The 27,844-nt window shown below is 40.5% G+C and overlaps 1 protein-coding gene across 5 annotated transcripts; it reads right to left on the minus strand.

Moving 5' to 3' along the window:
* Nucleotides 1-379: 379 nt before the first annotated feature.
* Nucleotides 380-26,187, minus strand: ZBED4 (zinc finger BED-type containing 4). Of its 5 annotated transcripts, none has more exons than XM_040596311.1 (4): nt 26,006-26,181; nt 21,527-21,651; nt 20,107-20,184; nt 380-5,676 (listed from the first exon to the last, which is right to left on the minus strand). In XM_040596311.1, exon 4 carries the CDS (start codon nt 5,267-5,269, stop codon nt 1,751-1,753), a length of 3,519 nt encoding a protein of 1,172 aa, XP_040452245.1. In that variant the 5' UTR covers nt 5,270-5,676; nt 20,107-20,184; nt 21,527-21,651; nt 26,006-26,181; the 3' UTR covers nt 380-1,750. The 5 variants fall into 5 exon arrangements, with proteins under 5 accessions (XP_040452245.1, XP_040452247.1, XP_040452244.1 ...); XM_040596313.1 differs by lacking the exon at nt 21,527-21,651 and adding an exon at nt 24,891-25,030; XM_040596310.1 differs by lacking the exon at nt 21,527-21,651 and having other exon boundaries at nt 26,006-26,187.
* Nucleotides 26,188-27,844: the final 1,657 nt, after the last annotated feature.

Consider the following 27,844-nt stretch of genomic DNA (forward strand, 5'->3'; position numbering starts at 1 on the left):
TTCAAAATACTAGAGGCAAAATGCAGCATTAGTTTTTTCCCCAAGTACACTATATAATTTACTTAAATAATACAGGTGTAAACATAACTAATGGAATAACAAATAAAATACCTGAAACAATAAAATGTTCAGAGAAATGGCACATGGAAGCTAAAGCCACCTGTGAAAGAATTCAACAAATTTCCCTGAGGTTGAATAGCTTGAGTGAAATGAAAAGAACTGGAATCCAGGCTTAAGTCCAAAGAGCTAAACAGAAAATCAATCTTTTCACATAGCACATTCTGTGGTATATTTATGATTACAATTGTATCAATTATTTTTTATTTAATGGTTGTCTTAAATCCATCTGAAAATAAAAGGCAGTGTTGACTACCACTAGAAAATTGCAAATAAAATGTTTAATTTCAGAAACTGAGTTCACCATTTATAAATACACTAAAACATAGTAAATGCAAAATTAGATTAGGCATAGGTACAGTATTTTAACAAAGCTACAACTTTTCTAAAGGGTCATAGGCAAATGATGACTTGTTTCCCAAAAAGTATCCAATGAAAACTGAAATGAGAAAATTAACCTTTCCAGAGTTAAAACATGGAGAACATTCCTTTCAAATAAAAATCCTGGCTATTTATTTCCATCTTCTTTGAAGTTTTGAAGGCTCTATATCCCATTTGCCTGATGGACACCAACAGTTAAGAATCAACCCTACTACATAAAATTCTAAGCAGTGCACCATATCCATAAGGCTATTACTGAAAAATCAGAAGATCAGTTATTTCTGTACTAGGAGCTTTAAAGACAGGCTGCTCTACACAATTGAAATTACGTTATGAGTAAGGGCTCAATTTTTACAATAGGGAACCTTATAGTTTTGATGCACTAAAGATTAGAAAAGGCTTTAGAATGACATTAAAATCTTTGTGGTAAGTTTCTTGCCTTTTTTTGTACATGGCATTAAATAACAAGCATTAATTCACAAACTTTGATAAGACTTCCAAAGAGCTTTTATAAATACCCAGAATATTTCTGTAGTTTAGTTAAAATGTAAAACCTGAACAGGAGAACCCAGAATGGGAGGTTTTGCTACCGATTGCTGTGTAACTGACATTCCATATCATCTCAAATTTAAGATTTATTTTCAGATACTAAGTCAATAGTCTCCTGTAAACACATCTTCCTTGATAACTCTTCTTAATCCTTTAAGTACTTTAGGGCTTGCAGTTAAAAACACCACATGATAAAAAGACGGCTGGAACCCCATCTTCCACGTACAGCTTTCTTTTGACAACTACAAAAGCTGTTTTGTTGCAATTAAAGCAATGTTCAACTAAAATACAGTACCTGGTTTATGGTTTTTACATAGTCATTGAATAAAAAACTACAGAATAGAACTGTTTACATCTTTTTTTTTTTTTTTGCCATTCTATTAAAACAAATGACTGAGCTTTTTTAAAGTTCATTTACAATTATGGATTAAAACCTACATAATTTTGTATAATTTGACAAGACAGGCTATCTCTAGTGTGAACTTTTAAAAAACATATATACAATATCTGGCCTGAAGTACTATGAATAAGGCACATGTAGACATATTGAAAGCTGAAAAAAATTGAAACTAAAATTTGGAATTATAGTCACTGATTAGATGTCATACATGGCCCCTACTGGAGCAATTTAAAAATCCGAGTTATAGATAGTTAATATCCAGTGAGCAACAATAGATTTAGTCTAGCAGTTTGTTCATTAGTTTCAATACTGGAAGTATATTAAAGGAAGATTCACTTTCAAAAAGATAAGCTTTTCAAAGTGTTCAATCATTAACCTTGACTGACTAAAGTTGTTGCTTTCATTGGATGTATTGAACAATCTCTCTGAAGGAACAATGCTTGGTGGACAACCCAAGAACCTGACAGCCAATTTTGACAGTACTGGCCAAGATGACTTCTTAAAGTTCCAGTAAGTTAGAGGATCACAGTTATGCTCAAGCACTTCTTCCTCCAGGTAAGAAAGCACCATTTCCTCCGGTAACTTTGCTCTCTCTTTCAGGTCTTTTGTTTTCTTCATGTCACCCATGAGTGACCAGAGATTATCTTCCCCATATGAATTTGTAGATGGTGAACCTGTATCACAGCCATTGGAAACAGGTTTATCATCATGTGAGGTAGAACTCATTATTTCCAGCTCCCTGATTAAGTCTTGTTTATATTGTTCAGCCTCCTCTTCTGTAAATAAGGATGTTTTGTATCGGGGATCCAGAAGCGTAGCAAAAATGTACCTTGGATCATGAAGCGTGGAGGACAATCTACTCACCATAGCTTCTTTCAAAGATTTCAGCATAGTATCTATGCCCATTGTTTCCTCAAATAGCATTTCTATTTTCCTATTAAGTATATGGATCATTGGAATCACTTGGCTTAGAGTAGACATGTGTGTACTCATCTCCCTGCTTGCGGCTTCAAAAGGTTTGAGAGCATGACACACCGACTGCATGACTTCCCACTGGTCACAACTTATTAGCTCCCGAAAGCTGCACTCTATCGACATTTCATCGATTGCTCTTTTCTGTTCAATAAGACGTTCAAGCATATGAAATGATGTATTCCACTTTGATGGAACATCTTGTATTAGCTGGTGCTGAGGCAACTCATACTCTTTCTGCAACTCAGCCAACTTCTCTTTTGCTTTTGCTGAGCGATGGACGCGTTCACAGATCTTTCTTGCGATACTAAGCAAATTCTGAACCATTCTCTGGCTTTTAATAGCCTCATTTACAATGACGTTAACAGTGTGACTAAAACATTGTACACTTGAATGATCGCCTTCATTTAAAGTTTTCTCTATACTCTGATTATCAGTAACGGTAATCCCAATCTGAAGGCCAACAGAAGTAATCCATGTTTCCCACCAGTACTCTAACTGCTTTTGAATACTGATTCCGTTGTAGTCGCAATCAATCTGTGATACATTTAACAGTGCTGAACAATGGTAATCCTCACACTGTGGTCGAAATGACGACTCAAATGTTACCCAGTGAGCTGTCAGGGTTAGATATTCTCGTGTTTGGTTGCTCATCCATATTCCAGATGTAAAATGGATCACTCCACTTTCAGCTTCTTTAAGATGTGAAATAATTATTTGTTTTACATTATCATACATATCTGGAATTGCTGTCCTAGAAAAGTAAGATGGAGAAGGTAAAGAATATTGAGGTTGCAGATATTCAAGCAGCCTGTTAAAGCCAATGTTGTCTACAAAAGAATATGGCTGAAGGTCAAGTGCAATCATTTCGGCTACAAGACTTGTGATTTTTTTGGCAACTGGGTGAGAGTCACAAAACTTGTCATTGGTTTCATCAAAATTTGAGGATCCTATTAATTCTGTGCTCAGTGGCATGTGATTATCCGTAGATGAGGATAATACTGGCTCAGAGACATCTGTTTTCAACACGTTGTTATGGAACCGCTGCAGATGTCTTAGAAGGCAACTTGTGCCCAGATTTGTTGGCTTTTTCCCCCTACTTATTGTACGTCCACAGTGCATACATACTACTTTTGTTGAGTCTGCAGAACAAATCGAAAAGTGATTCCACAGTTTTGAGGTCTTCTTACTATTAACAGGAAATATTATTTGATTATCATGTGTAACCATTGTAGGCAAGTCAGTCAATTTTGAGGATGAACATTCTGCAGAAGCCAAAGTGGCATAAGGAGAATTCGCCAGACTCACGTCAAGAAAGCTCTTTTGGTTTCCGATAACATCAGGATGGCGTCTGTATAGATGTCTCATCAAACAGCTTGTGCCCACATCTCCTTTCTTGCCACGACTTATCATACAACTGCAGTATCTACATACAGCTTTTAGGCTGTCTGCAGGTGACAGTGAAAAGTGGTGCCAAACTTCCGATTTAAGTCTTTTCATAATCCTTTTATTTTGCTGAAACACAGCCGTAGGTTCAAATATTAGTGGACCTAATCCCTCGCACTGTTTCTCAGGAGACGAAACAAAGGAGACTTCGCCTATATCTTCAGATGACGACAGCATTGAGTCTTCCACTAGAGCATCTCCAGAAGAGAGATTAGTATGGATCTCCTCAGAGATTCTGTCTGGAGAAGAAGAAACAGAAGCTGATTCTTTCATTAGTTTTCCAGGAGAGGACGACATGGAATTCAGATCGCTATCTGAGGGCAGTAAAGAAGGCAACAGAGTTGGAGGTGCAGTGTAGAGAGGTGGTATGCTGGTACCACCCCCATTCTCTTGCAGGACAATGGAACGATGGGCTCTCCACATGTGTCTTATTAAACAACTCGTTCCCAGGTCTTTTCCATTTTTTCCTCTACTGAACTCATTCATGCAGTGGATGCAAACAGCTTTAGAATTATCTAGAGGTGACAAATAAAAGTGCTTCCAGACAGCAGATCTCCTTCTGGAACCTGATGTGCTCTTTGGAATTACAACAGTTTTTTCTGCTACATTCTCTACAGTGTCATCATACTGGTTGTTGGGTAGCTGTGGAGATGACCCAACAATGACTTCTTCTTTGTTGCACTTTTCAGAAACTGAAAGATCTGATATTTCTTCAGTAGAAACAATAGAAACAGATTCTTCAATTATTCGATCTGGAGATGGTATTTTAGAAGCCATTTTCTTGACTAGTTTTATGGGGGATAACATGGAACTCAGATCTCCAACATCTGCGGGCTGAGGTGGCAGTAACAACGTAGGTGAAGAAAAGGAGGATATACCTGGCATACTTCCGTTTTCTTGAATTAGTACAGTAGGATGGGCTCTCCTCACATGTCTCATGAGACAACTTGTACTCAGGTCCTTTTCATTTTTACCCCTGCTGAATTCTTTCATACAGTACATACATATTGCTTTAGTGCTATCTCTAGGAGATATAAAAAAATGGTTCCAAGCAGGTGACTTTTTTCTGGAGCTTATGTTTCTGCTAGAAAGGAGGCTCTGTGTCACAGCTTCCATTGCTACATCATACAGCGTACTACTATACTGAGAAAAAAGAGATCCATAATCATCTTCGTTTTCTGTAGATAAATATTTGCCAGCGTTGTTCGTAATGAAGTTCTTTTCTTTGTCTTCCTGTTCATCACTGCTGTCCGCATGTTTGAAATCATCTTGTTCCGTCTTTATATCCATTCTTTCTAGAGTACAGTTAATGCCGTCTTCCTCTGGCTCTGCTTTTAAGTTATTGATTTTACCCAGTACAAAACTACCATCCATTCTGGGGGAATCTGCTTTACTCTCGTCCATGGATGACAAATTCTTCTTGCCAAGTCTTCATTTATTAATAAATATAGATAATTTAAAAGATTATTTAAAATTTGATTAAAATGATGTATCTTGTATACTGAATGCACAAACACAAATGTGCGTATGTGTTAAAATAAAGTCTGGTTTATCAATTCTGTATCTGTGTTGTGCATAAGCAAATATGATTAGTCATAACAATGCATTTAAAAATTATAGACTTAATTAATGGAATATCATTTTTCCCCAGGATCAGGACATTTCAGGTCATAGATGAATGTTCTCAAAGACAGCTACTGTTAAATGCTTCATGTTGTAGACATAATCCTAAAAAATGAATGTTCTATTTTCTTGTTGAAGGAAGCCATTCTGTTCATCTTGATTGGGCAACTGTGGCTCTTCTGCACCATCTAGAAATTACAAAAACAAATAATAATCAGGAGACAAAGTTGACTAACCCACTTTAAATAGCTACAGTAAAGATGAACTGAAAACATGCACTAAATGTTCTGTAGGGTTGGAGGGTTTTTTTCCTTTAAAGTGAAAAGAATTCAGCGTATGACTGAAAGAAAGAAAAAAACCCAACATAGACTCAATACATTTGTGTGGCCAAATACATATCCACACGCAGCTCTAGTTCAGCTTTAACAAAATCTGGAGTCCAAGCATCACTTTTGTATTTGCTTGGACATACCTATGCCTCATCCCAATTCACCCACTGCATGATCATACATACACACATATATACACAAACATATACTATATAGGTATCTATAGATATATATGAAGACAAGGAGACATCTAATCATATTAGCACAGAAATATGTACTTAAAACCAAATGTTAAGTTATACTCCTGTACATGTGAGCCCTTCATTACTGACAGCAGTGTCTAAAAATACATTTCACGAGAAAACCTCTGTAAGGGTGTCCAGCATGGTCACGCTCATCTCTATTCCTCTGACCATCATGGTTATATTTATGCCACAACACTCCCAGACAACACCATACTATAGAAACAAGCTACTTGTACAGTTTCATGATTAAAAATTGAAATGCTTAATTCAGGATATCTGGGCTGTGCAAATGCCATACATAAACTGAGGTCTCCCAAGAGCCTAACATCATCACCCGGAACCAAAGATACGTACAGCTGTACGTACACGCTGGTGCCCAACGTGCGGCACTGCCGGCTCAAGTTCCTCACACACCGAAGGGTTATGCTAGAAAGCCCATTTACACTCATAGCTCATTTCTCTCGTGAGTAGAGATTTCTCCCACCACCAATTCCAGTACAAAGAGTAGATTTTTTTTAAGTATAGCTGCATAGAAGTCACAGGGAACAACAGGGTCAAAAACCAGGACACCTCAACAGCCCCACACAAACAAGCCGTCTGCATGTCAGCCACTTCCCCCCACCCCCCTTTACTACAGTCCTATTAGAATTCTAAATTTTGCCAGAGCCTCTCTCACTTACTCTCATGTCATCAATGTAGTTATTAGTACCTCCATTCAAGACAATAAACATTTTCCGGACTACACAGGTGATGCTACACTACGCACTCCAATGAACTGGATTTCATGGGACTGTCTCTCCCCAGCTGAAGACAAAACACACATTTGAATTGGTTCTTTTAAAAACTTCTCACACAATTTTCATGCTACTCAAGCACAGTAAGTATTTCGGTAGACAAAGGGTGGAATTAGCATAGCTACAAGACACATTAAAAAAGTCTACACTGTATTCACAAAGCCTCCCCCACCCTGAATCAAGACCAATGTCATATTAGCTATGTAACCTATTTTAATTAATATTTCTCTGAGGTCTGTTTACAGAAACACTTATTTTCCTGTGGATTTCAGATTTCTGGAAAGCTTATCAAAGTGATAACTTGCCTTTCTCCCCACTCCCCCCCCCCCCAGCGCAGGGGAAGGGGCAGGGAAAAATCTGCAGATCTTACTGCAGCTATTTTATGCTAAGAGGAAAGCAGTAACTGATTTTCTTTCTGTGAAAGTTCTAGTATTTGTGCTCTGCCTTTCTCTTTCCTTCTCAGGAAAAAAAAAAAAACCCAACCTTTTTCAGACACCAAAAGATATAAGGGTCAAGCACAAAGGACATCAGTTCTCACGAAGGGAGGAACATGAAGAAAAAGGAAAACCTTAAATTTAACATACTACACAGTAGTTTCCACAGAACAACTCTGGCAGCAGAGACTAAAATTAACATCACTGTATAAAACTGAATAAAATACAGGCTAGTCATCACACATATTGATGATACGGAAACGTGCATTTGGGACGAGAGATTATCAACATTTTTAAAAGAAACCAATCTAAGTTTTTTTCATCTTTATTTTGATGTGAACTTGGAGCTTGTACTGCAAACAGGAAAAGCAAGAATATATAGTAAGCTGTTGTGACTTAGTATCACAGGATGGAAAGGCTCAAAAGCAAGTGACTCCATGCAGAGTGTACAGAACATAAATTAGTTAGAGTAAGCACATTACAGATTCCTAGCTAGATTCACGCAAAAAAAGCATGCATACATTGGCATTGGGTTCCGATGAAGTCGTGCATGATTTCTTTGCCTCAAAGCAGGTAATCACATCCCTGGCCTGCAATTCCTGTCGTTTTTCAATTACGCAAAACCTAATTCTCGGCTTTGAACAGAAAAGTCCATGGAGATGCTTCATTTGTCCCTGTCCGGATAAGCAATTATTGCTTAACACAGCTAAGCTTCAGGTAGCCACGCAGGGAAGATTTGGAAACCTGATTAATGAGGCCAGTAGCAAACTTCATAACGATACTTAAATTGATTGACATTCATTAACAATACACATTGCCAATGGTTAAGTTCATAATCATTATCAGCCATTACCACTACACATTCAAACAGTTAGGCCCTAATCATCTTATGCTAAATTAGCTTTAAGTACACAATACCACCCAGCTGACACCTCCCAGTTAACCTGATGGCTATGGTCCTGGCTGGTTCTACTTGCCAACTTGAGGGGAAGAGGAGAGGCAACTATTTGGGCTCTGAAGCAGCAAAAGCAGTGGTAAGGCTTCTTCCCTCTTTCTCCTGGGTGTTTTTAATGCTCCTAATCTCCTCCACCAAAAAACGGTGTAGGAAGCAGCCTCATCTGCTCCTGACGTTATTTACCGTTCTTTAGGACCAGAAACTGTTCTTGTTCCGTGAGAAATCCTTCCTACTTTATTCTGTATCCTTCGGTTTTGCTTGCAGATTTTACTACTTGAACTGTCAATTCACATGTTTTTTCTGTCCCCTATTGACGCGATTAAACATAGGTCTCTCTTTGCAGCTACGTATTATTTCTGTATTTATGCTCAGCCGTGATTTAAAATGCTTTCATGCCGTTAGGATGGTTATGCTATTAGCAGTGTTATGGACTGCTTATATACTGCGGCCATTTACAGTATTTTAGTGTACTTATGCTTGAGTTTAAGACAAGAAAACTTTAATTATATCTTTCCCACTTTACGGCTGTTACAGCTCTCTGGCTACATAATACGTATTTTTCTGGGCTTTGTTGCTGCCTTCTAGAAATGCAGAAAAGCTGAGACTCTCAAAGGGGACTTGTCAGGGCTGCTAGATCGCTTCCTGGGAAATCCCCAAAGCTGGATGCCCCTTAGAAGATTTTGCATGTTAGTGGGGTTTTTCTCCCCGTTTTCTTTCAAACATCTAAGCATGATCTCTGTTGCTTTGCGTGTTACTACATCATACCGTAAAATCAAGTCAAGCTCCCTCCCTTCAAACACCGTTGAGGGTTCAACCCTGATTTTCTTTACAATATAGTCCTCAAATGCTCAGGGTATAGGAATACGAATATTTTTCATCTCCCTCCTCCCATGCCAACTCTACAGAAGAGTCAAGCTGTTTTAAAAACAAAACAAAATACTCCATCGTCTAAAATTTTACAGTAACCTACAACAAAGTATGAATTTGTTTATGACCATTTTTACATCGCTCATCTACCCTTAGACACAAGCTACTCGAAGTTATGGACTACTGCTAAACAAACAGGATGTTCAAGGAGAAGGAAAACGTTTTCAAAGGAAAAAAAGGCTACAGGCAATCAGCTTAAAATGAAAATGATTTATGCCTTTGAGATCTCCTCAATTAGATACAGACAAGCAGGGAAACAAAGAGAATTAAGAGTCACCTTGCAACAAAAATCTTCAAAAGAAAATAAATGGAACTAGAGAACAATTATCTACTCAAATGTACTACTCTCGACTATTAGCTCCTGAGCAACTGTAGACAGTCAGTGGTTTGCTATGGTAAGAAGCCTGCAGAAACATTTTATAGGATTTTCCATTCAAAATGGGATTATTGAAAGCGTATGGTGGTTGACAAGTAATGTCAGGAGAATGTCACTGATCCAGAGTGCCACAGCAGACTGCCATGACCAGAAGAAATCACTGCTAAAGGAAGGGGGTTAAAAACCCCAAGCACACAAAAAAAACCCAAAACCCCAAAAAACAAAAACAAACCAAAGAAACACTGGTGCAGAGAAACACTGGTGTGTTGGGATTGCAGAGACATACATTAACATACAGTGAAGTATAAAAAGTACGTAAAAAAACCGAACCATGAGCAGATTATTTGTTTGTAAAGCAGATAGTGGCCTGCAAGCTTTAAACCATTTTAGATTTTAGGTTGACTAGTCAGGCAATAATCATGGAGTTGATCGTGTTACAGAATCTTGGTGCAGAAAATAGTCTAGAAAGACCACTTTAAAACAACAAAAAAATTAACTTATACAATTACATATACTGTAAACACACACACCTGCAAAATGCAAAAGCAGATGTTTCAAGAAAGATGCAAAATGTGGAAACAAAGTGAAAGCAAAACTGTTTATTAGTTTTAAAAAAAATCAAAAGCAGTGACAGATTTTGAGCGTAGGAGGTACACAAAAGCACATTAAAAATAATTTGCACAAATGGATGTCAGTTTTAGAATAAATAGCGCTAATCTTGTTTACTTTTTTAAAATGTACAAGCATCATTAAGAACATCAATTAAAAGAAAATCTCTAAAAGCAAGCAATAAAAGCAATAAGGAGGATAAATTTTAACAAATTATTATCAGCTTCCACTTCAATGGATGGATACTAGGCTAGGTAAGGAATATTTGCTAACAAAGAACCAAATAAAAAGCAAACACCCACAAAAAGAAAAACCCAAACAAATCAGAACTCCAAAAAACCTGAAACACGCACCCAAAAACCTGTAACAAATAAGCAGAACAAATTCTTATAAATGTATAACCTAGATGAACCTTACCACGTTTCAGTTACAAATCCCTTGAAGAAGGAAATTTAAGAATAGTGGCATTTTTTCTATACAGATTTCCTGTTATAAAATACCAGTACTAGCTCACCCACAAAGAACTACAGAAGTTCTTTGGAAGAAGAAGATACCAAGCAATTAAAACACGGTATTAGAAGAGACTGCAAAATTAGCATGTTAGTCAAACACTGAAACAAGGTGGGTCCTAAGCTCAAGTCTCAAAAGAATCCGCACAAACGTACAAGCATGAACTAGTGGATGCAATAGAGCAATTGGGATCGAAGTACAGAAAGTCAGGCTTAATAAAAGAAACAAGTTGTTCTGGACCTCATGGGAGGTATGATTTGTAGAAGACTGATGGGAAAGAAAAAGAAGAGGAAGGTAAAGCCACCTTTACTATTCTGTTACTTTTGCAGTCACCTGAAAGGTAGATCTTCCATTAACCAGTAACCTGTGGTTTTACAAAGGTATTCTCTCCAATTTGCAAAATACCCTCTTGTATACACAACCCCAAATACTCCATCCAGACACAAAGGATTCAAGTGTGGGAACAGCACCACCAATACCATACATTGCTCCTTGTTGACAGGGATAGTCTTCACCCTAACCGAATACTGGAACAGAATATAACGATTAGGACAAGTAATATTAGACGTTTTTATTGATCTAATGTGAAAGAGCTGAAGTTTATAGGAATTTGTGTATTCAACAGAAAATATGTAAACAATTAAAATAGTAGTAAAGACCCCCGAGAAGCATATGTTAATGGAAGGGGAAACAACATAACCAAAATCATATCTAAGTCAATAAAAAAAACCAAAAGGGCATATACAGAAAAAAAAGACAGAAACTATTACTTTTGTTTAGTGTTCTCTTCTACTGGTGAGAAAACCTCTGATGTTAGAAACTGAAAGTAATTTTACTTAACATTTTAACGATTTACTATGCTTTTTTTCCTACTTAGATCTTAAAAAGTGATATATGGAAGTAATGAATATATAACATTTCTGAATATTGGCTGAGAAATAATACCTAGGTTTAGCTCTTGTTCTGTCACAAGCCACTGGTCTTGCAGAAGTCTAAATTTCTTTCTCCGTGATCCCTTCTCAATTAGGAGGGCCGTACCTTTCATCTTTTGTTTTTGTTCCATCTATTCTGCCATGAGTTTTATAGGGCCATCTTACTACATGGCTTAAAGCTTTTACAATTATTTTTAAAATTCCATTTTAGAGTGAGGCGAACATTTAGAAAAATCCTAGTGTACAAATAGGGAACATTCATGAACAGTTCGATGGTTGTGTAAACATTACCACACTAGGGTTGGTAGTGGGAACAACAACAAAAAAAAAAAAAAGAAAGGTGTGGGGAAGGATTATTTCCTCCAAGGCTGGAGCATTTCACGGATGTGTGGCCAGCCGAGCAGGATGCCATGCGCAGAAGCTCAAACAGGCTGGGAGGCAGGAACCAGGCCGCTCCCAAAGACATTCTATTCTGTCTGCTGGGCTTCAGCTGCTGGAAGAAACAAGGCAGCATCCTTGCAGGGCAACTGATGCCCTCAACTCCCTCATCCCTGAGGAGAAGAGAAGCTGGAAAAAAGTCACAAAGAGAAAATAACATATCCAGAGTAACCCGTAAGGAGGTAAACAAAAACACACTTTGGAAAGCAATGGGACAAAGGTACTTGCTCAGAGGTTTGGGAGACAAGGCAGGAAGAATGAGAGCCCTCCAAGAAAGGTATGTGAGCTCCCTGCTCTGCTCATGCTACTTGTCAGGACACGACACAGAGACGTCCGATTTATCCAAGTATAAAGCTCATTCATGCCTCTTCACGTTGCTGTAAAATTCTGTGCTTGGTGTAAGCTGGGTCCTAAATCAGTCATTCCCGACAGTGCAAAACCAAGGTGTGGATTGCTGAGTGTTACAGCCATAACCATCATCGTTGGGCTCTTGAGTACTCAACCCTAATTACAAATGCAGGAATTTAGCTAGAGTAGAGACTGAAAAGACTAAAAGGACTAGCAGCTAAATGTAAATATCCATTCCCCCTTTCTTGCCTCCTGTCTCCCAAAACATCAAATAATTTTACTGTGAACACAGACTCTTATATTAAGCAGTAAAATAGATTTGCTAGTGCCAAGTTATATTTTTTTTGGCTTAGCAGCCTCTGGATTCCTCTCTACCTTCTATTTTCACCCCACCACTAAATTAATAATAATGCAGGAAGATAATCAACAGCACAGCTCAAAGTGACAGTTTTAGTCTTAAGACTAAAGGGGCAGTGTCAAATTCAAAATCAAACCTGCACACAGAACACACCTAACATTGCACAAACTCAAACTCTTAGCCTCTTACTCTCAAAAGCTGATTTATTCTGTACATCCGTTTTCTCCTCTTGCTGCTGTAAACATAAAAAAGTCTATGGTACTCTGTTTACTGATTATTTTCAGACATTCCCTGAAACCTCAGGAAAGATTTCAGAACTAAAAGCTACAGCTTTAAACAAACATCTCCATCTCAAACCCTAAATCACCTGCATCACTGTGTATGGAAGAAAGCGTGCACGCTGGCACTGCAGAAAACTACACTGGCTCTTATGCTGATGTGTAAAAGGAGTAAAAAACTCATGACAATGGCAAAACTGAAGAGAAACTGTATGTTTTCCAGATAAGCATAATTTTAAAAAATACTTTTAAATAGACACAAAGCAGAAACAAAGTCAGATAATATAAAAAATTATTTTTTTTTTTTTAAAAAAGAGAGGATCTGGTTCTTAACACCAGTATATCCTCAACCACAGAACTTCTTAGAAAGATTGAGATAATACTTTTTACATATTATACATTTCATATTCATCATTTTTGGAGTCTGACACAAATAGGGATGTTTGTGTTATCATGCATATTATTCACAGCTGGCTGACATTTAGTTCTGGCATCCCTGTTTAGCACCCAACAGGATTTGCTAAACATGTCTGGTACCAAAATGTTTCATCAGACCTCAGTGATAGTCTGACTGCTCAGCATGTTTAAGAATAAAGCAGGTGTCTGATACAGGGTAGGGAGTCAAAACTCAAGCTTATTTCTTGAGAAATCAGTCTTCAAAATTTATTTGACAATTTATTAAGCAGGTTTATTTGAAGCACCATCCTCCACCACCTAGGTTTAAGCAGCACTACAAAGCCCAGAAATCCCCATTCCACATTATTTTAAACAGCATTTATCTTGCGGGCAAAATAAAAACGGAAAGCTAAAACAACAACAAAAAAAACACCTTAGGCAAAACAATGCCACCCCCAAGTTTTATACAAAAAATAAAGAAATATCACTGCGTTGCATGTACCACCTTACACAATATTAGGTATCAACACAAACAACACTACTCACACCTACAACCACCTGATAAGCCTTTAATTGTTGCATACCACCAGATCTCAAATGGGGCTATCTTCCTTCACACATCCTTTGCTAACTTTCCATAGCAGGACACAATAAGAAAGAAAAAAAAGAGGAAAACCAAGCAGGGTGTACACATACTAATCATTTGTCTCAGCTTTTACTAAGGGGGATCTCATAAAAAACAGATCTGTCATGGTAAGTAAACTGTAACATTTGTCCAAGATCCAAACTGTCTCAAATACTGAAGTGTTGCTTTCTCATTATCTGGTATGATACTACTGAAGCAATACTTGCAGGATATGTTTCTATGCTATTGTTCATACCTAACAAATGTCAGATCAGCCTGTCATTTATTAAAATGCTAATGTAATTTATGTAATAATTTCATTAAAACTTTAAGCAGGATTTTGTGAAGTCTTACGCTTTCATTTAATGTTGCTCCAAGTGAAAGCTACAGATTATACTCTGATATTTTTATAATTCTCAATTTTTGACAAACAATTATATGCTAATAAGATGCTGCAGTTCTCAATGTTACAAGAGATAACATGGTTTTATTAAGAACAAAGTTTAGGGTTTTTTTTAAACAGTTGAAGAACGTATTGTTTGGCTTACAGCATTTTTAGTGCAGCACATCAAAGCTGCTTTTAATCTCTCACACTGTACAATTTTGGGTTGCGGGGAGATGAATGAAGGTTGCAGTAACATAACACAAGGGTAAAATGCAGATAAAGACTAGAGTAGGGAAGATGCATCAGCATTATCATGGAACAGGAAACAGCACACAACCAAAACCACAGTAACACCTAAGTTTAGTTCAGAAAGAACGAAAGACAAAAGACAAAAAACATTTACTCCATGTTGCTAGAGAACAGTAGTCTGCTTTCAGAAAAGCACCAGAAAATTCCAAGCAAACCTCCTCTGACACCTTTCCCCAAGGGATCAGCTCCTCTGCCTAGCCCATTACACTCTTCCTCCTCCTGTGCAGTCCACAGCTGACGAAAAGAAATGGGATAGGATTAGGAGACAAGATTCTCCTGACTAGTCCACCTTCCCAGCCTGCAATATACTAGAAAACACACACTTTTGTTCTGGTTTGGTTTTGTTTTGTTTTTGTTTTTTAAATGTCTATCTTTAAACTCAGGTAAGAGTCAAACCTTAATCACTTTAAGGATTTCAAACAGTTAAAAATGAGCCACCTGTAAAGGCGGAAGCTGAGGGCTACAAAGCTAAATGGGCAGGATGATGCAGAATGAAAAAGCAGTTAGGAGAGGCACAGCACGTATTCTGTACTGAGAAGAGTCTTCTCAGAACTCTTGCTGAAAACATCCATGTAAGTAAAGTGAAAAAAAAAAAATCTCACAAAACCTAAACAGGGTCCTTTACAAAATGTACTATTATATTAACCTGTTTAAACTAAAATTTTTCTAAAATTAAAAAAAAAACAACCAAAAACCTGAACGATATCTGCTGAACTGCTAAGACTGTTGTACAATAGTATCTATTTTGATATTAACCAGATCAAGCCTGAAGAGGTGTGTTTTAAAAATCCTTCACAGTGTTCTGTGTCCATATTGATGCCAATTAGTTACATGTCCTCGGACAGTTTCACTTGTGCCATGGAGAGGTTGTCCATGATTTACATACATCGTATCTGTACGTGTTGTACGACATAGTACTACGCTTATATTATATACTTGTATTCTGGAATGCTTGTGCACATAAAGGCAAGTTAGAAAGAAAATGCAGCTCAAAGTGCCAAAAAGACAAAAAATATTTTCAAGAGGATAAACAGGAGTTTAAATACTTCATAGGGATTTTTTTACAGCTAAGCTTAATCATTCTTTTGTCACAAAACTTTATTTCAAGTCAGTAGAGACCCTCAACTGCAAATGACTGCAAATCTGTTTCTTCTCTGTACCACGTCTCTTCTTTCTTCCTTAAGTAATAATTTGAAGAAATATGGCTAGATTTTACTTGAAGCAAGGAAAAGACCGTCTCTTTACTAAATATACTACATATGCTAAATATAAAAGAAAATAATATTCACAATGCCATCCAGGATAATTTTATAGAGTTCAGAAATACTCCATTTCACCTTGCTGATGAGCACAAAAACTGCAACAAAACAACCTGGTAACTATGTGTAAAGTCAAACTTCCATATCACATGCAGGCATAATCAATCATACCCATGACGTGGGTGAACTTCTTATTCCCCTTTCAAGTCACTCAGTATTTTCCAAGTAAACTGTCCGTAGCACCTGACATTTTCACCTGATACCCCAGTTTAAAACACAATCACCTCAGCTCTGTCCCTCTCAAAATAAACGTTCCTATTCATAAAACAACGGAGAGGGAGAGAGAAACCAGTGTACAGTACTCCCTATTTACTTGTAAACCAGCCTGTCCCTAGCCTCTATGACAAGGGGTTTTTTCCCCTCTTAACCTCTTTTAGGGACGTAATCTTTGGCTTCTTCAAGGCAAGGTGAGACTTTGCAGCAAAGACCTTGTTGACACTGTCAACCAAGCCACAAGAGCCGACATTGTTTCCACCTGAGCATTAGCAGGAAATCCAAAAGAGACACTCCTGTCCCTGGCAAAGAAATAGCTCAGTCTTCTCCCAAAATAAATGGTTTATAGGAGAGCCATCCTACTGCCACAGACACCTCAGCAAATCAGGTTTTACTTGAGGAGCTAAAACCAAAAATACAACAAGAATTTTAATGAACAATAAAGCTGTTTGTAGTACTTATTCTAACCAGTGCAGTTCACGAGGTTTCATTCATGTAATGCAACCTGTAATTTAAATAAGTTTTACAGAATAATGTTACATGGGTGTAACTATGCACAATCCACAACATTTTTAGTACAAGAGCAGGTAAAGGACAGCCCTTGCTCTTCCCATTTGCTTGATTTCTATTATTAGACAAAAGCCATAATTATTTTAATAAACCTGGTATTTTGTGAGGTATGGAAAAGGGAAATAAATAAAAACATTTAGAGAAAGGAGAAGGATCAGGAATCTCCCTGCTCTTTATAAGCATCACTGTATTTTCTAATAATGGCCTCCCTACAGTGCAGTAAGCCACAGAAAACAACTCAAAATTGTTAGGAAAGGAAAAGAAGAATGGAACCTCAATTGCTTCCATTTCCCAGCGTCAAAAGGAAAGATGCTGCTAACAGCATCATCCGCACACTGTTCAGCTCCCTGAAAGCTTACCCACTCTTCCTACTGCCTCAGTGGCTACTAATACAAGTCACAACAAGTGAAAGTCTCTCATGTAATGATTATTACCCTGTTGTCTTTTGGTTGTTTGGTTTTTTTCCCCCCTGTCTGTAGATATGCTTTCACAGTTACTAGCATATCATGTTTTCACCTTAATGCAGAAGAAAGGGAACTACAGAGTAAAACCAGAAAACATTACACGATTGCCATTATCTATGCCACATTTTAGCAAGAACTTGCAGACCCAAATATTAGATAAGAAAAGCTCTCAAGAGCTGGGAGCCAATAGTTGGGTGGGAGTTATAAACAGGTAACAGTTTCTACACTGCTCCTTCCTCTCCCACCTTGTGACGGCACATCTAACACTACTAGATCCCTTTAATCAGGAACTAGAGTTTCTTCAACCACCTTAACTGCACACAAAAGCTACTGCATTGCATATGCACTAGAAGACTTTAATTCTTACAGTGGATGCTGAAGTATTTTGACCTATAACATTTCTGACCTACTGAAACTTAAAATTTTAACAGGGAAGAGAACATCTGAACAGCAGAATATTCTCAACTTTGATCTCAGGAGACTCCAGCACTATACAAGCACCCATTCCACCAAGAATGCCTTCTTAATCACAAATGAAGAAAGCATCATGGACAAAAGGAACACTTGCAAAATGCTAGCTCTCTGGGCCGCACTACTAAACTCCAGGAACTAATATGCAGTAACTTGTTCATAATATGCTGCATGGTGAAATCTGTACTGTTGAATACATCACATATTGCATATTGATACGCTGAAACACAGAGGAAAAAACAAAGTCAGTATTCAATTACCAAGCCATAAAGGAAAAATCGTATGAGATTACTTAAAAAGATTATGTATTCGATATATTCCTTATATTTTACATTTCCCAAAACAAACATGTAAAAATTACTGTGTTCTATAAAACCTTAATAAAATGAAGTCTCATGGAACTCAAATTATGTTCTATAAATGCATTTTTTAGGCTGACCAAAACGATCTAAACTCTATCCCACAGTGCGGACAACTTGAATTTCAATAAAACATCTAAATATGACAAAAAAAAACAGGTGACAAAATGTATACACTTTTCTGTTGGAACTCACATTGGCATTTAATTTTTTTAAGACTAATCACCTACAGATTTTATTACCTATCAGAACAACTAACTTGCAGTCAACAAGTTATTTCATCTGGGATTATAATTCAAGAAATAGTTGACCAGATACTCATTTTCAGTAGACAGGTAGTATTAAAATGGGTACTTTCATTGAAGGCTTTTAACCTTGAGAGCCACATTAGTAAGGCACTTTAAATAGAACTATAAAATGCTACAGTGCTTGACATCATATAATGAAACAGTGCAAAGCATACAGTGACCCTGAGATGAGCATATTAAAATTCAGCATTAAATACATGAGAGTGAACTTTCGGATATTCTGTCAGAAGCAACATTGTCCCTTTTGTCAGATTTCTTTACGGTAGTCTAGAACTGACTCAAAAGGCTGCTGCAACAGACGATGACTACTCTTTCCTGCTCCTTGACTGTGCTAGAGTTGGAAAACACTAGCAGTTCATTTTCGCTTAGACTCTGATGAAGAATGATCCACAAGCAGATTTAGTATGTAACAAAATCCCCCACACCTTCCATATCCGTCACCTAGGAAAACTTTCCTTTAGAAAGTGAAGCTGAATCATGTTTTTCTTTTTCTTTTCCTACAAAGGCCAAAGTCTTATGAGGAAAGGCAGAGAGAGTTGGGTTGTTCAGGCTGGAGACAAGACAGCTCTAGGGACACCTTAGAGCACCTTCCAGTATCTAAAGGGGGCTTATAAGAAAGATGGGGACAGACTTTTTAGTAGGGCCTGTTACAATAGGACAAGGGGTAATGGTTCTAAACTAAAAAAGGGTAGACAGATTACATTTAAGGAAGACATTTTTTACAACAAAGGCGGTGAAGCACTGGGACAGGTTGCCCAGGGAGGTGTTAAGATGCCCCATCCCTGGAAACATCAGGTCAGGTTGCCTGGGGCTCTGAGCAACCTGATCTAGTTGAAGAAGCCATTGCTCACTGCAGGGGGCTTGGACTAGAACAATAGATCTTTAAAGGTCCGTTCCAACCCTAACGATTTCTTTGATGCTCTGACCTCACCAAGACTTCCTAGCTCAACATTTTACCTATCTTAAACATCTTGTTCTTCTGTTGCTAACATGTACTTTAGCCAATAATACAGGTAGCTTAAAAGTTGAACTACTTTATTCAGGGTGGGGAGGGAGGAAGGGACCAAAAATAAACAGAAAGCTCCAAAACACTGTGCAAGAATAACGCCTATTGTTAATCTACACATAAATGCTGATCCGCATATGAACAATTCTTTTTCTACTGTATCTTAGTCAGGAATCTCAGGCTTCTCAAAAATCTGTACCCAACAGCTCAAACTGAATATACAAAGAAAAAAAAAAAGTTTCAGACAGAAACTCCAGAAGAAAATATTAAAATTTGCTTCATCAGTGAGGACATGAAAATTTGAATGAGTGAAATTTAAGTATAGGATGAATGTAGCATGTAAGTTACTTTCCCCCTTTTTAAGGGGTAGACTGCAGGGTAAGGATGTATATATGCCAGTTGTTACCACACAAATCATGAACTAGTTACTATTATTGTCACGCTGTAAAGATTTTTAAGTCTCAGGCACTCATACAAACTTCCTGCTACATTATTAAGCTACATACAAGTCAATGCAGAGATGCACAATTATTCATTATCTTTATCCATTGGCTTACTCTAAATTAATAATAACAACGATACAAGACCCAAAACAAACAAGCTGCCCACTACTTTACTGAGAAAAACAAAACAAACAAAACAAAACCCAGAAAAACTTACACATCTGTTCCACTGCATGCAGGTGGCTTCATGTGAGGTTAAATACTTGCTACTCAAACTTAATGATGATGATTGTATCTAAGGAAAAGAAGAAAGTAATTCCTTTTAATATATATATATTTTTTTTTTTTTAGTCATGTAAACTGTCACAGTGGCAAGGCACAGGATTTCAAGTTTCTCTTTAGGTGACAGCTCCAGGAGTTGCACTTATTATGACTATCTCTAGCTATTGCCTTTTTTCAAAATCCCTAGGCTTCATAATTATCAAGAAAAAGGAAGACATTTTTAACATTAGAGCTCCAAAGCAAAAAAAAAATAAAAACAAAAAACAAAACACCACACCTCCACCCCAAGATTAGTACTAAAAAAACATTTAAAAGTCAAATTTTTGTACCTGTCTCAGCACTGGTCCGTTTTCTTTTTTATACTCAGGGATGACTACATCTCATGATGAATGAAACCAAGTCTACACTATGTGCAAGATTTAAAAGGAGCTTGCCGACACCTTTCAATGCACTATAGGATTTATCTGGCAGCCTGTTACACCTTCTCTTCATGAGCTGAACATACTGCTTACACACTGCGCCCGCATGCATATTAATCAACATGCAATAGCACAGGATCAACACAAGATTATCACTACCCATGTATGAGAAAGGAACGATCGCGAGTGGTGCATATTAAGTCAGATATTTTGACTTAGCAACAAAACAAACCAAAGCAGTCTATCACAGAACATATTTTGGAGTTTTGCAACTTCAGTCCCACTGACCATTATACAGACATAAGCGTCATTCTGCAGAGGCCCCAGCTGTTTCATTGCACTAGTACACTGAGAAAAAAAAAAAAAAAAAAAAAAAAAAAACAGCCAAACTAAGAAATTTTTTAGCTATCTTAGAAAATCCGGAAAGTAAACTTTGACCCCAAATCCAAATGCAGAAAATGCTGAACTCTGCAATGTCAAAAATGACCCAAAGTGGTCTGGATGCTGTTTTGTCTTCTTTTCTAAACTTAGTATGGCTCAAGCACCAACAGGGGTTAAATCAGCAAAGCACTCTCCCCACCGGTCGGTGCTTACTGCTCTCATTCAGACTGTGAGACTGTGATTGATATCTATACATATATGTATCTACACACAAACTTTTTTTTTTCCTCTTGGCAGGAGACCACCTCTCAGGGTGGAAAGTTCTGATTGCTGGCTTACTGTGCATTACGAAATAAATTATATGTAACTCCTTTTACTGACACTTTCACTTAAAAATAATTCCATACTTCCTCTTAAGCAAGCGAAAACATCTCAAAGATGTGCTGCTGGCTAATTTGACTGCTAAGATGAGACACTTCTGCTGTCACTACTACAGCGAACCTTTAAGTAAGGTATACGAAGAGGAAGGTGTCAGCCAAGGAGACAGAGACCCACCCGATGCAGGGTGCTCAGCAGGAGCAGTTCGGGAACTCTCCCGAGATGTGGATTCAGGTCCTCAGGCAAAGCGGGGAAGTGAACCTGGCTCTCCCACATTCCTTCCAAGCGCCAGAGCCATCAGACTACAGGCAAGATACAGTACAAACAACTTTATCCTTCCCCATTTCTTAAAAACACCACCAAAATCCCACAACCCTTCTATTCCCATTTTCCCATTCTTTCACTTGTTACAAGAGGACTACAAAATAGTTTCAAGCAAGGCCAAACATTTAATTCTTTTCACATTAACGTTTGCGTTTTCTTGATTGCTCATTTTTGTGAGAAGAACAACAAAGTCGTCATGATTTTAACTGGATCTGAGCTTATTTTCTTTAGAGGCAAACACTGATTCATCAAATAGCATACAGAATTACAGCAGCAAGTAAACAGCGCAATTATTGAAATGCTACTTAAATGAACCTATCTGGGGCAATATTGGTACAAATTCTTTGATCATTGTCATATGGGACAAATATATTAGTAATTTTAAATACTTTTCCTATACATTTTGCAAAGGATTGCACAAGAGTATTGCCAAAATAAGTCACAGCTGTTAAACCAAGTCTATTTTCAGTCGTAATTTTCAAGCTATTGACTACTGAAATCCAGAAGTGGCTTTTGTATTAAAAGTACAGAAAATCTGAGCACTCGGTGCAAAAATTACTCTAACACACCAAGTGAAAAATTTATCTGTATGACACTAGTGAATGTAAGCTAGCAGATATGACTCAAAAAAAATTTAAAAGTAGAGGGGGAAGGGAAAGAGGTGAGAGATGGAGGCAAGTACGCAGTAATAGCTAAATAGAACACACAGGTTGCAAGTTTAAATAAAGATCATGGTAATATCATAACATTTCTTATGTCAACATCCAATGAAATCCAGTCTTACACAGGTTGTAAGAAAGGCTGACATGCTGTTGAAAAGAAAACACTTCACAATTTGTTCTGAATGAAAAAAAGGACCTGAAAAATCAAACTATTTCCCTGTTTGTTGCGCTAGCAGAGCATCATATTATCCTGTCTCATCACAAAAAAACACAACCAAACACACACACACGCCCCCTAAACAAACAAAACAATACTAACATGGTTCAAGTATGTATCACACTAATTTAGGACAGAAGTTCCTCTGCTTCAGGGAAAAAAAACAACCAAACAAACCAATAAAAGCTTCAGTCGTTTTAACTTCATGTTGCATGTGCTTTAAACTCCACATTTCACTTGAAAGCTATCTTTAGGCCACAGAAATTAGTCAATTTTTTCACTAATTGGCTGAAATCAAATACACCCATAGTTGTCAATTGACAGATACCAATGATGCCAGTACTGAATGCAGAATAAACAGCCACAGTTGTACAGAAAACAATGCACATCTTCCACATGCAAGAGAACACCTTTTTGTGAAACCTGTTTTGAAAGTGTACACTAGAACAGATAACATTATGTAAATTACATTGATTTATGTCAATACCACTAAAACACCTAGATTGTCCCTACTTAGAAAAATAAAATTCAGTCATGATGATGAGTTAAATGCCATGGTCTACACTGTGCAAAATCTCCAAATAAACTATCTATAATTCTGCTTTCTGTCTAAACCTAGGCTAATATACACGCATTATCACACCTATTTGCATAAAGCAGATTGACTATACATTACAGTGGCAACGCCATAGCACAATATGCTCATTTTGAAGATGAAAACTCCTACAAATTAAAAGTAAGCCTCCAAAGACAGGATTTACTGAATCCTCTCATACAGAATCTTCACTGTGAGTGGTGTTAAAATGCAGCAAGGTATTGGGATATACATTATCTGCATTCCTTAATACAAACTTTCGTAGAGCCACAAAAAAAAATATCTGAGAAGTTATTGTATTAAGGGTTCTAAAAATTAGAAAAGAACAAGTTCCAAGAGGAGAAAGAAAGATAACAGGCTCAAAGGCCACAGAAACCAGTAACTATTCTTTATTACCTAAGAGTTTGCCAGGACTTTATAATATCTAGTTCTTAAGCATCTTTGATAGGAGGATATTCTACTTTACATGGATAGACAATTTTAAATGAACCTGTGAAACTCAGTTGCCTTCCTGTACTTCCAAAGGACCTGTTATGAGCATTAGCGATGCATTATGTGTACCGAAGCAGACCCCCTCTGCACTAACCACCCGTGACCCATGACACTTTAGCTGTTCTACAAACACAGCTCTTGCTCAGGATGTTTGCAGTCTAGGTTTAAGATGAGCCAGAATTAGGTGGACACACCAAACAGAGAGGCTGTAGCAGACATGGTAAAAGAAAGACTATAAGCATTACTCTAAACTCATCATCTGCCTAGCCTTCCACTATTCTATACTTTGCCTTTCACATTATCATTGAGGATGCTGCACCTGTCACAATTTTGCTTTATACAGAGTAACAGTAAAAGAGTTACAGTTATTCAAAAGCACAAAATGTTTAGAAAACTTTTCTCTGAGGAGCTCAGTTTGGTTATTTCATTCTACTTTCATTTTACTTGTTCTCAATCCATTCTTATATTTGCCTGGAGAACTTTTAGGGAATAAATACCTCAACGTCTGTTAAAGTTGGAAGATGCTAGCAGCACTGTAAGTAGCAAAGCAGATAGACATCCAACCGTATAAAAACTTTCACCACCTTGCCTGTTGGTCTTGCACCTAGCAGGCAGCACTCAAACTTCTAAGAGTCTGCAAAAGAACTTCGGCTGCTTTTAATATATAATGAAGACACGTACAACTTTTTTTCTCCACAAAACTAATCTGCATAGTAAATAACAACTAGAGTGCCCCAGCCCAGTATTTGCACAAATATGGGCTTTCTAGTAGCAATATGGTATCTTGGAGATCGTTGATAAAGTCTCCCAGACTTCACTACACTCAATATGTTCTCCACAAACATCCTCCCAAGGGTGCACACCTGTGCTTTAAGTGAAATGCTGTGTTATTGAAGATAACCTTTAGAAGGCTAGAACTGTGCTCTACTCTCCTGAAAGCAACACGCGTGCATATCCACAGTGGGCCATACAGGCAACACGTAAGGAAAGCCTGAGAAGTATGTTTGCGTTATGGGGGCTTGAAAGACTTTTCCTGCTTGGCATTATAGGCGTAGCGTGACAGCTCACACTAAATTATTGAAATCTATCACAGATACCAACCAGAAACAAGACACGACTGCTTCTAAAACCTAAGCAGCAGGGAAAAGGATTGGGGAAAGAGTTTTTCCTACGCTGCAAAGCCAAACCTAGCAAATACTAAACCTAGCAATGATGATTAGAAATGCCATTAATGCAAGCGAGGCCTTACACCTTTCGTTAATGAATGTTTTTACACTTTTAGTAGACTGCACGTGCCACAGACAACTTAAAGTGCATCAGGCACCCTCTGAAAACCAGTAAGCATCGCAACACAGCCAGCCTCTACCACCAGCAGCTGTCTCAGTGCAGATCTAGAAGTTACAGAAGGCACTTTTAAGCAAAATTTAAGCAAAGGTAGAACGCGAGAGCAGCAGTACATGGAAGTTAAATTCTGCCGTTCTTCACGCGCACCTCTCCTGAGCGGCTCTGCCCGAGGGGGACGGGGCTGGGAGCTTCACCCCACACGAGAGATGCGATGTTTACGCCGCGGCCGCCGCCGCTGGCGGGCGCCTGCCCCCCTGGCGCCCCGCGTACGCGGGAGGAAACGCTTTTTAGGATTTCCTGGGCTCTCCGGCCCGGCGCCCCGGCAGAACCTGCGCCCGGGGAGCCCGCCCGCCCGCCGGCCCCGGCCCGCTCCCCGCGCCGAGCCGCGGCCGCCCGCTGCGGGGGACGGCGGGCTCTCCGACCCTGGGGCCGCTCGGGCCGTCTGAGCTCGGGATGGCACCGGCCACATGGTCACCGCTCCCGCCGCCGGCCCGGCTCCCGCGGCCTCCCGGCGGCGCGGCCCCGGCGGGTGGGAGCTGGCGCGGAGCCCCGGCGGGTCCCGCCGGCCCGGCCCGGCCCGCGCCGCGCACAATGCCGGGCGGGCTCGGGGCGCGGCCAGCGGCTCGGCGGGCACCTTTCCCCCCCGGGCGGGGGGTGGCAGAGCCTGCCAGGCGGCCCGGGACAGCGCCGAGTCCCCGGGGACCGGCGACCCCCGCCCGCCGGGCCGGCCGGGCCCCCTCCCGGGGCCTCGCAGACAATGGAGCCAGCACCGCGGGCCTAGTCCCCGGCTTCCTGCGCCGCCCCACCGCCACACGCCCCCTCCCCGGCCTGGCGGCGCTGTCCTGCGGGCGCTCCCAGGCGGGACGGGGCGCCACCGGCCCGGGGCGCGGGGCCCCCGGCCGCGCAGGCACCGGCGCCGCTGAAGCGGGACCCGGCGGCGGCGGGGGGCGGCGGGAGCCGGGGAAGCGCGAGCCGGACCGCCCTCCCCGGCCCCCTCCCGGTGCCGGAACGGTGCCACTCACCTCCCCGGGCGGCCGCCGCAGGGGAAGCCGGAGGTCACCGCCGCCACCCGGCCGGGCCCGAAGGAGTTAAAAGGAAGGGCCGGGCGGGACCGTCCCATTCATTAGCCGGGCGCTTTGTCTCCGGCCGCCGCCGTCGCCGCGGCGCTGAGCAGGCTGCCCCGGCTCGGCCGCCACGGGGCGCGTTGCGCAGGCGCCGGGCGCGGGGGGCGGCGCTGCTGCCGCCGCCGAGCGGCCGCACGCACGACGCGCAACATGTCATCCGGGCCGCGGCCCGCAAAATGGCTGCCCCCAGGGCCGCCGCGCCCGGCGGCGGCTCCGCACCCGTATCGGGGCGCTTGCGGGGAGCCGGCGGTCCTGCCGCGCCGCCCCCGCGGCGGGGCCGGGGTGAGACGCCAGCCTCATCCGCAAAGGGGCGGCCGCGGCGGCCGCTCGTCTCCGCCAGCTTCCTTCCCGGGGCGGCTGCGGGGAACGGTGGCGGCGGCAGCCGCCGCGGCTCTGAGGGCGGCGGGGACGAGGCGGCGCCGGCCCGGGGACTCTTGCGGCGCCGCAGGGCTGGAGGCGCTGCCCGCTGCGGGAGGCCGGGAGCGGGCGCCCCGCGCTCAGAGCGGCCGTTCCTGCCCGCGCTGCGGCGGCGGGTGCGCTGCGGGCGGTGGGCTCGCAGGGTCCGGCCGGCATCCTGCCCTGGCCCGCACCTCGCAGGCGGCTGCGTGGGCATCGCTCCGCGGGAGCGCGGGCGGGCTGCCGCTCTGGAGGCGGCCCTCGCCTTCCCAGGAGTTTGGTCCCCTTCCTGCGTATTCGCGCTTAGAAAAGCTCACCCTGGCAGCGGTTAGCGGCCTAATGCGCGTTGCGCGCCCGCCTGCGCGGCCTGGCGGGGGGTGCTCGGGGGCGAGGGACGCGCGTGGCGGCGGCTCCGTGCAGCGGGGGACGCCGCGTGCCCGAGATGGTGGAATTTTTCTGGCTGAAGCTCCGGCAGTTCTGGCGTGCAGTTGTGGGTTGGCGTTTGTCTTTGCTTCGGAAGTTTAGTCAAGGTTGTCAAGGCGGCTGGGCTGATACAGGCTTTCTGGGCGGTGTGGGGTGAAGTAGGGTGGTGTGTTGGATTTCTGTAACGCGTGTCGTGTCCACGGAGAGCGGGGTAAAGTTATGAACTGGTGAGACTTTGACGTTTGTTGTCAAATTCCCAGTGATAGCTATAGATTTCCCCTTCTTTGATGTCGCTGGTCATAATAACTTGCATGTTCACGTTTGGAAGTGAAGCAGGAGAAAAACATTAACAGCACTGTTTTGAGAACAATACCAAATTTTAGAGTAAGATACTGTTTAGAGAGAGAAACAGTGCTTAAGCAAGTACTTGGTTTTTGATCTGAGTTCTTTTTCATCAGTTTCTTGGCTGTTGTTTTTTTTTTTTTTTTTTGACACTGCACAGATTCAGTCAAAAAATGTTTTGGTGGATATATGGCAGTACGTGAAGAAATCTGCTGGTCACTTTTTGATTTGAAATAGTGGAGCTTTTGAACATTCTTCTGTAGTATTTGTATGTTTGTACTTCCATAGTACTGGTGCGGTCTTCTAAGTGGATAGTGCCAGTCAACATGAAGTAAATGATCTGTTATGGTTAATGCTTCCTTTGGAAATCTCATTTCAAGTCAAGTTTTCTTTTTCATCCATACGCTGCACAAAATCCCAACACAAAAGCGCTGTGTGCTGGCAGTTCTTTGTTCCATATTGTTACCTCATAACGTACAGTGTGTTTTCAGTGATACAGTTAAAGTGCTGCTGTAGACCTTTGAGGCCAAGTGACTGAGACCAAAGATACTTTGACTTGCCCGTTTTTCACTGTTA

The sequence above is a fragment of the Falco naumanni genome, chromosome 5 (assembly GCF_017639655.2).
Source record: "Falco naumanni isolate bFalNau1 chromosome 5, bFalNau1.pat, whole genome shotgun sequence".
Lineage (NCBI taxonomy): Eukaryota > Metazoa > Chordata > Aves > Falconiformes > Falconidae > Falco > Falco naumanni.

What these genes read in the sequence shown, in the direction of transcription:
- ZBED4 (XM_040596310.1), bottom strand. Translation starts at nt 5,269, where the DNA reads ATGGACGAGAGTAAAGCAGATTCCCCCAGAATGGATGGTAGTTTTGTA.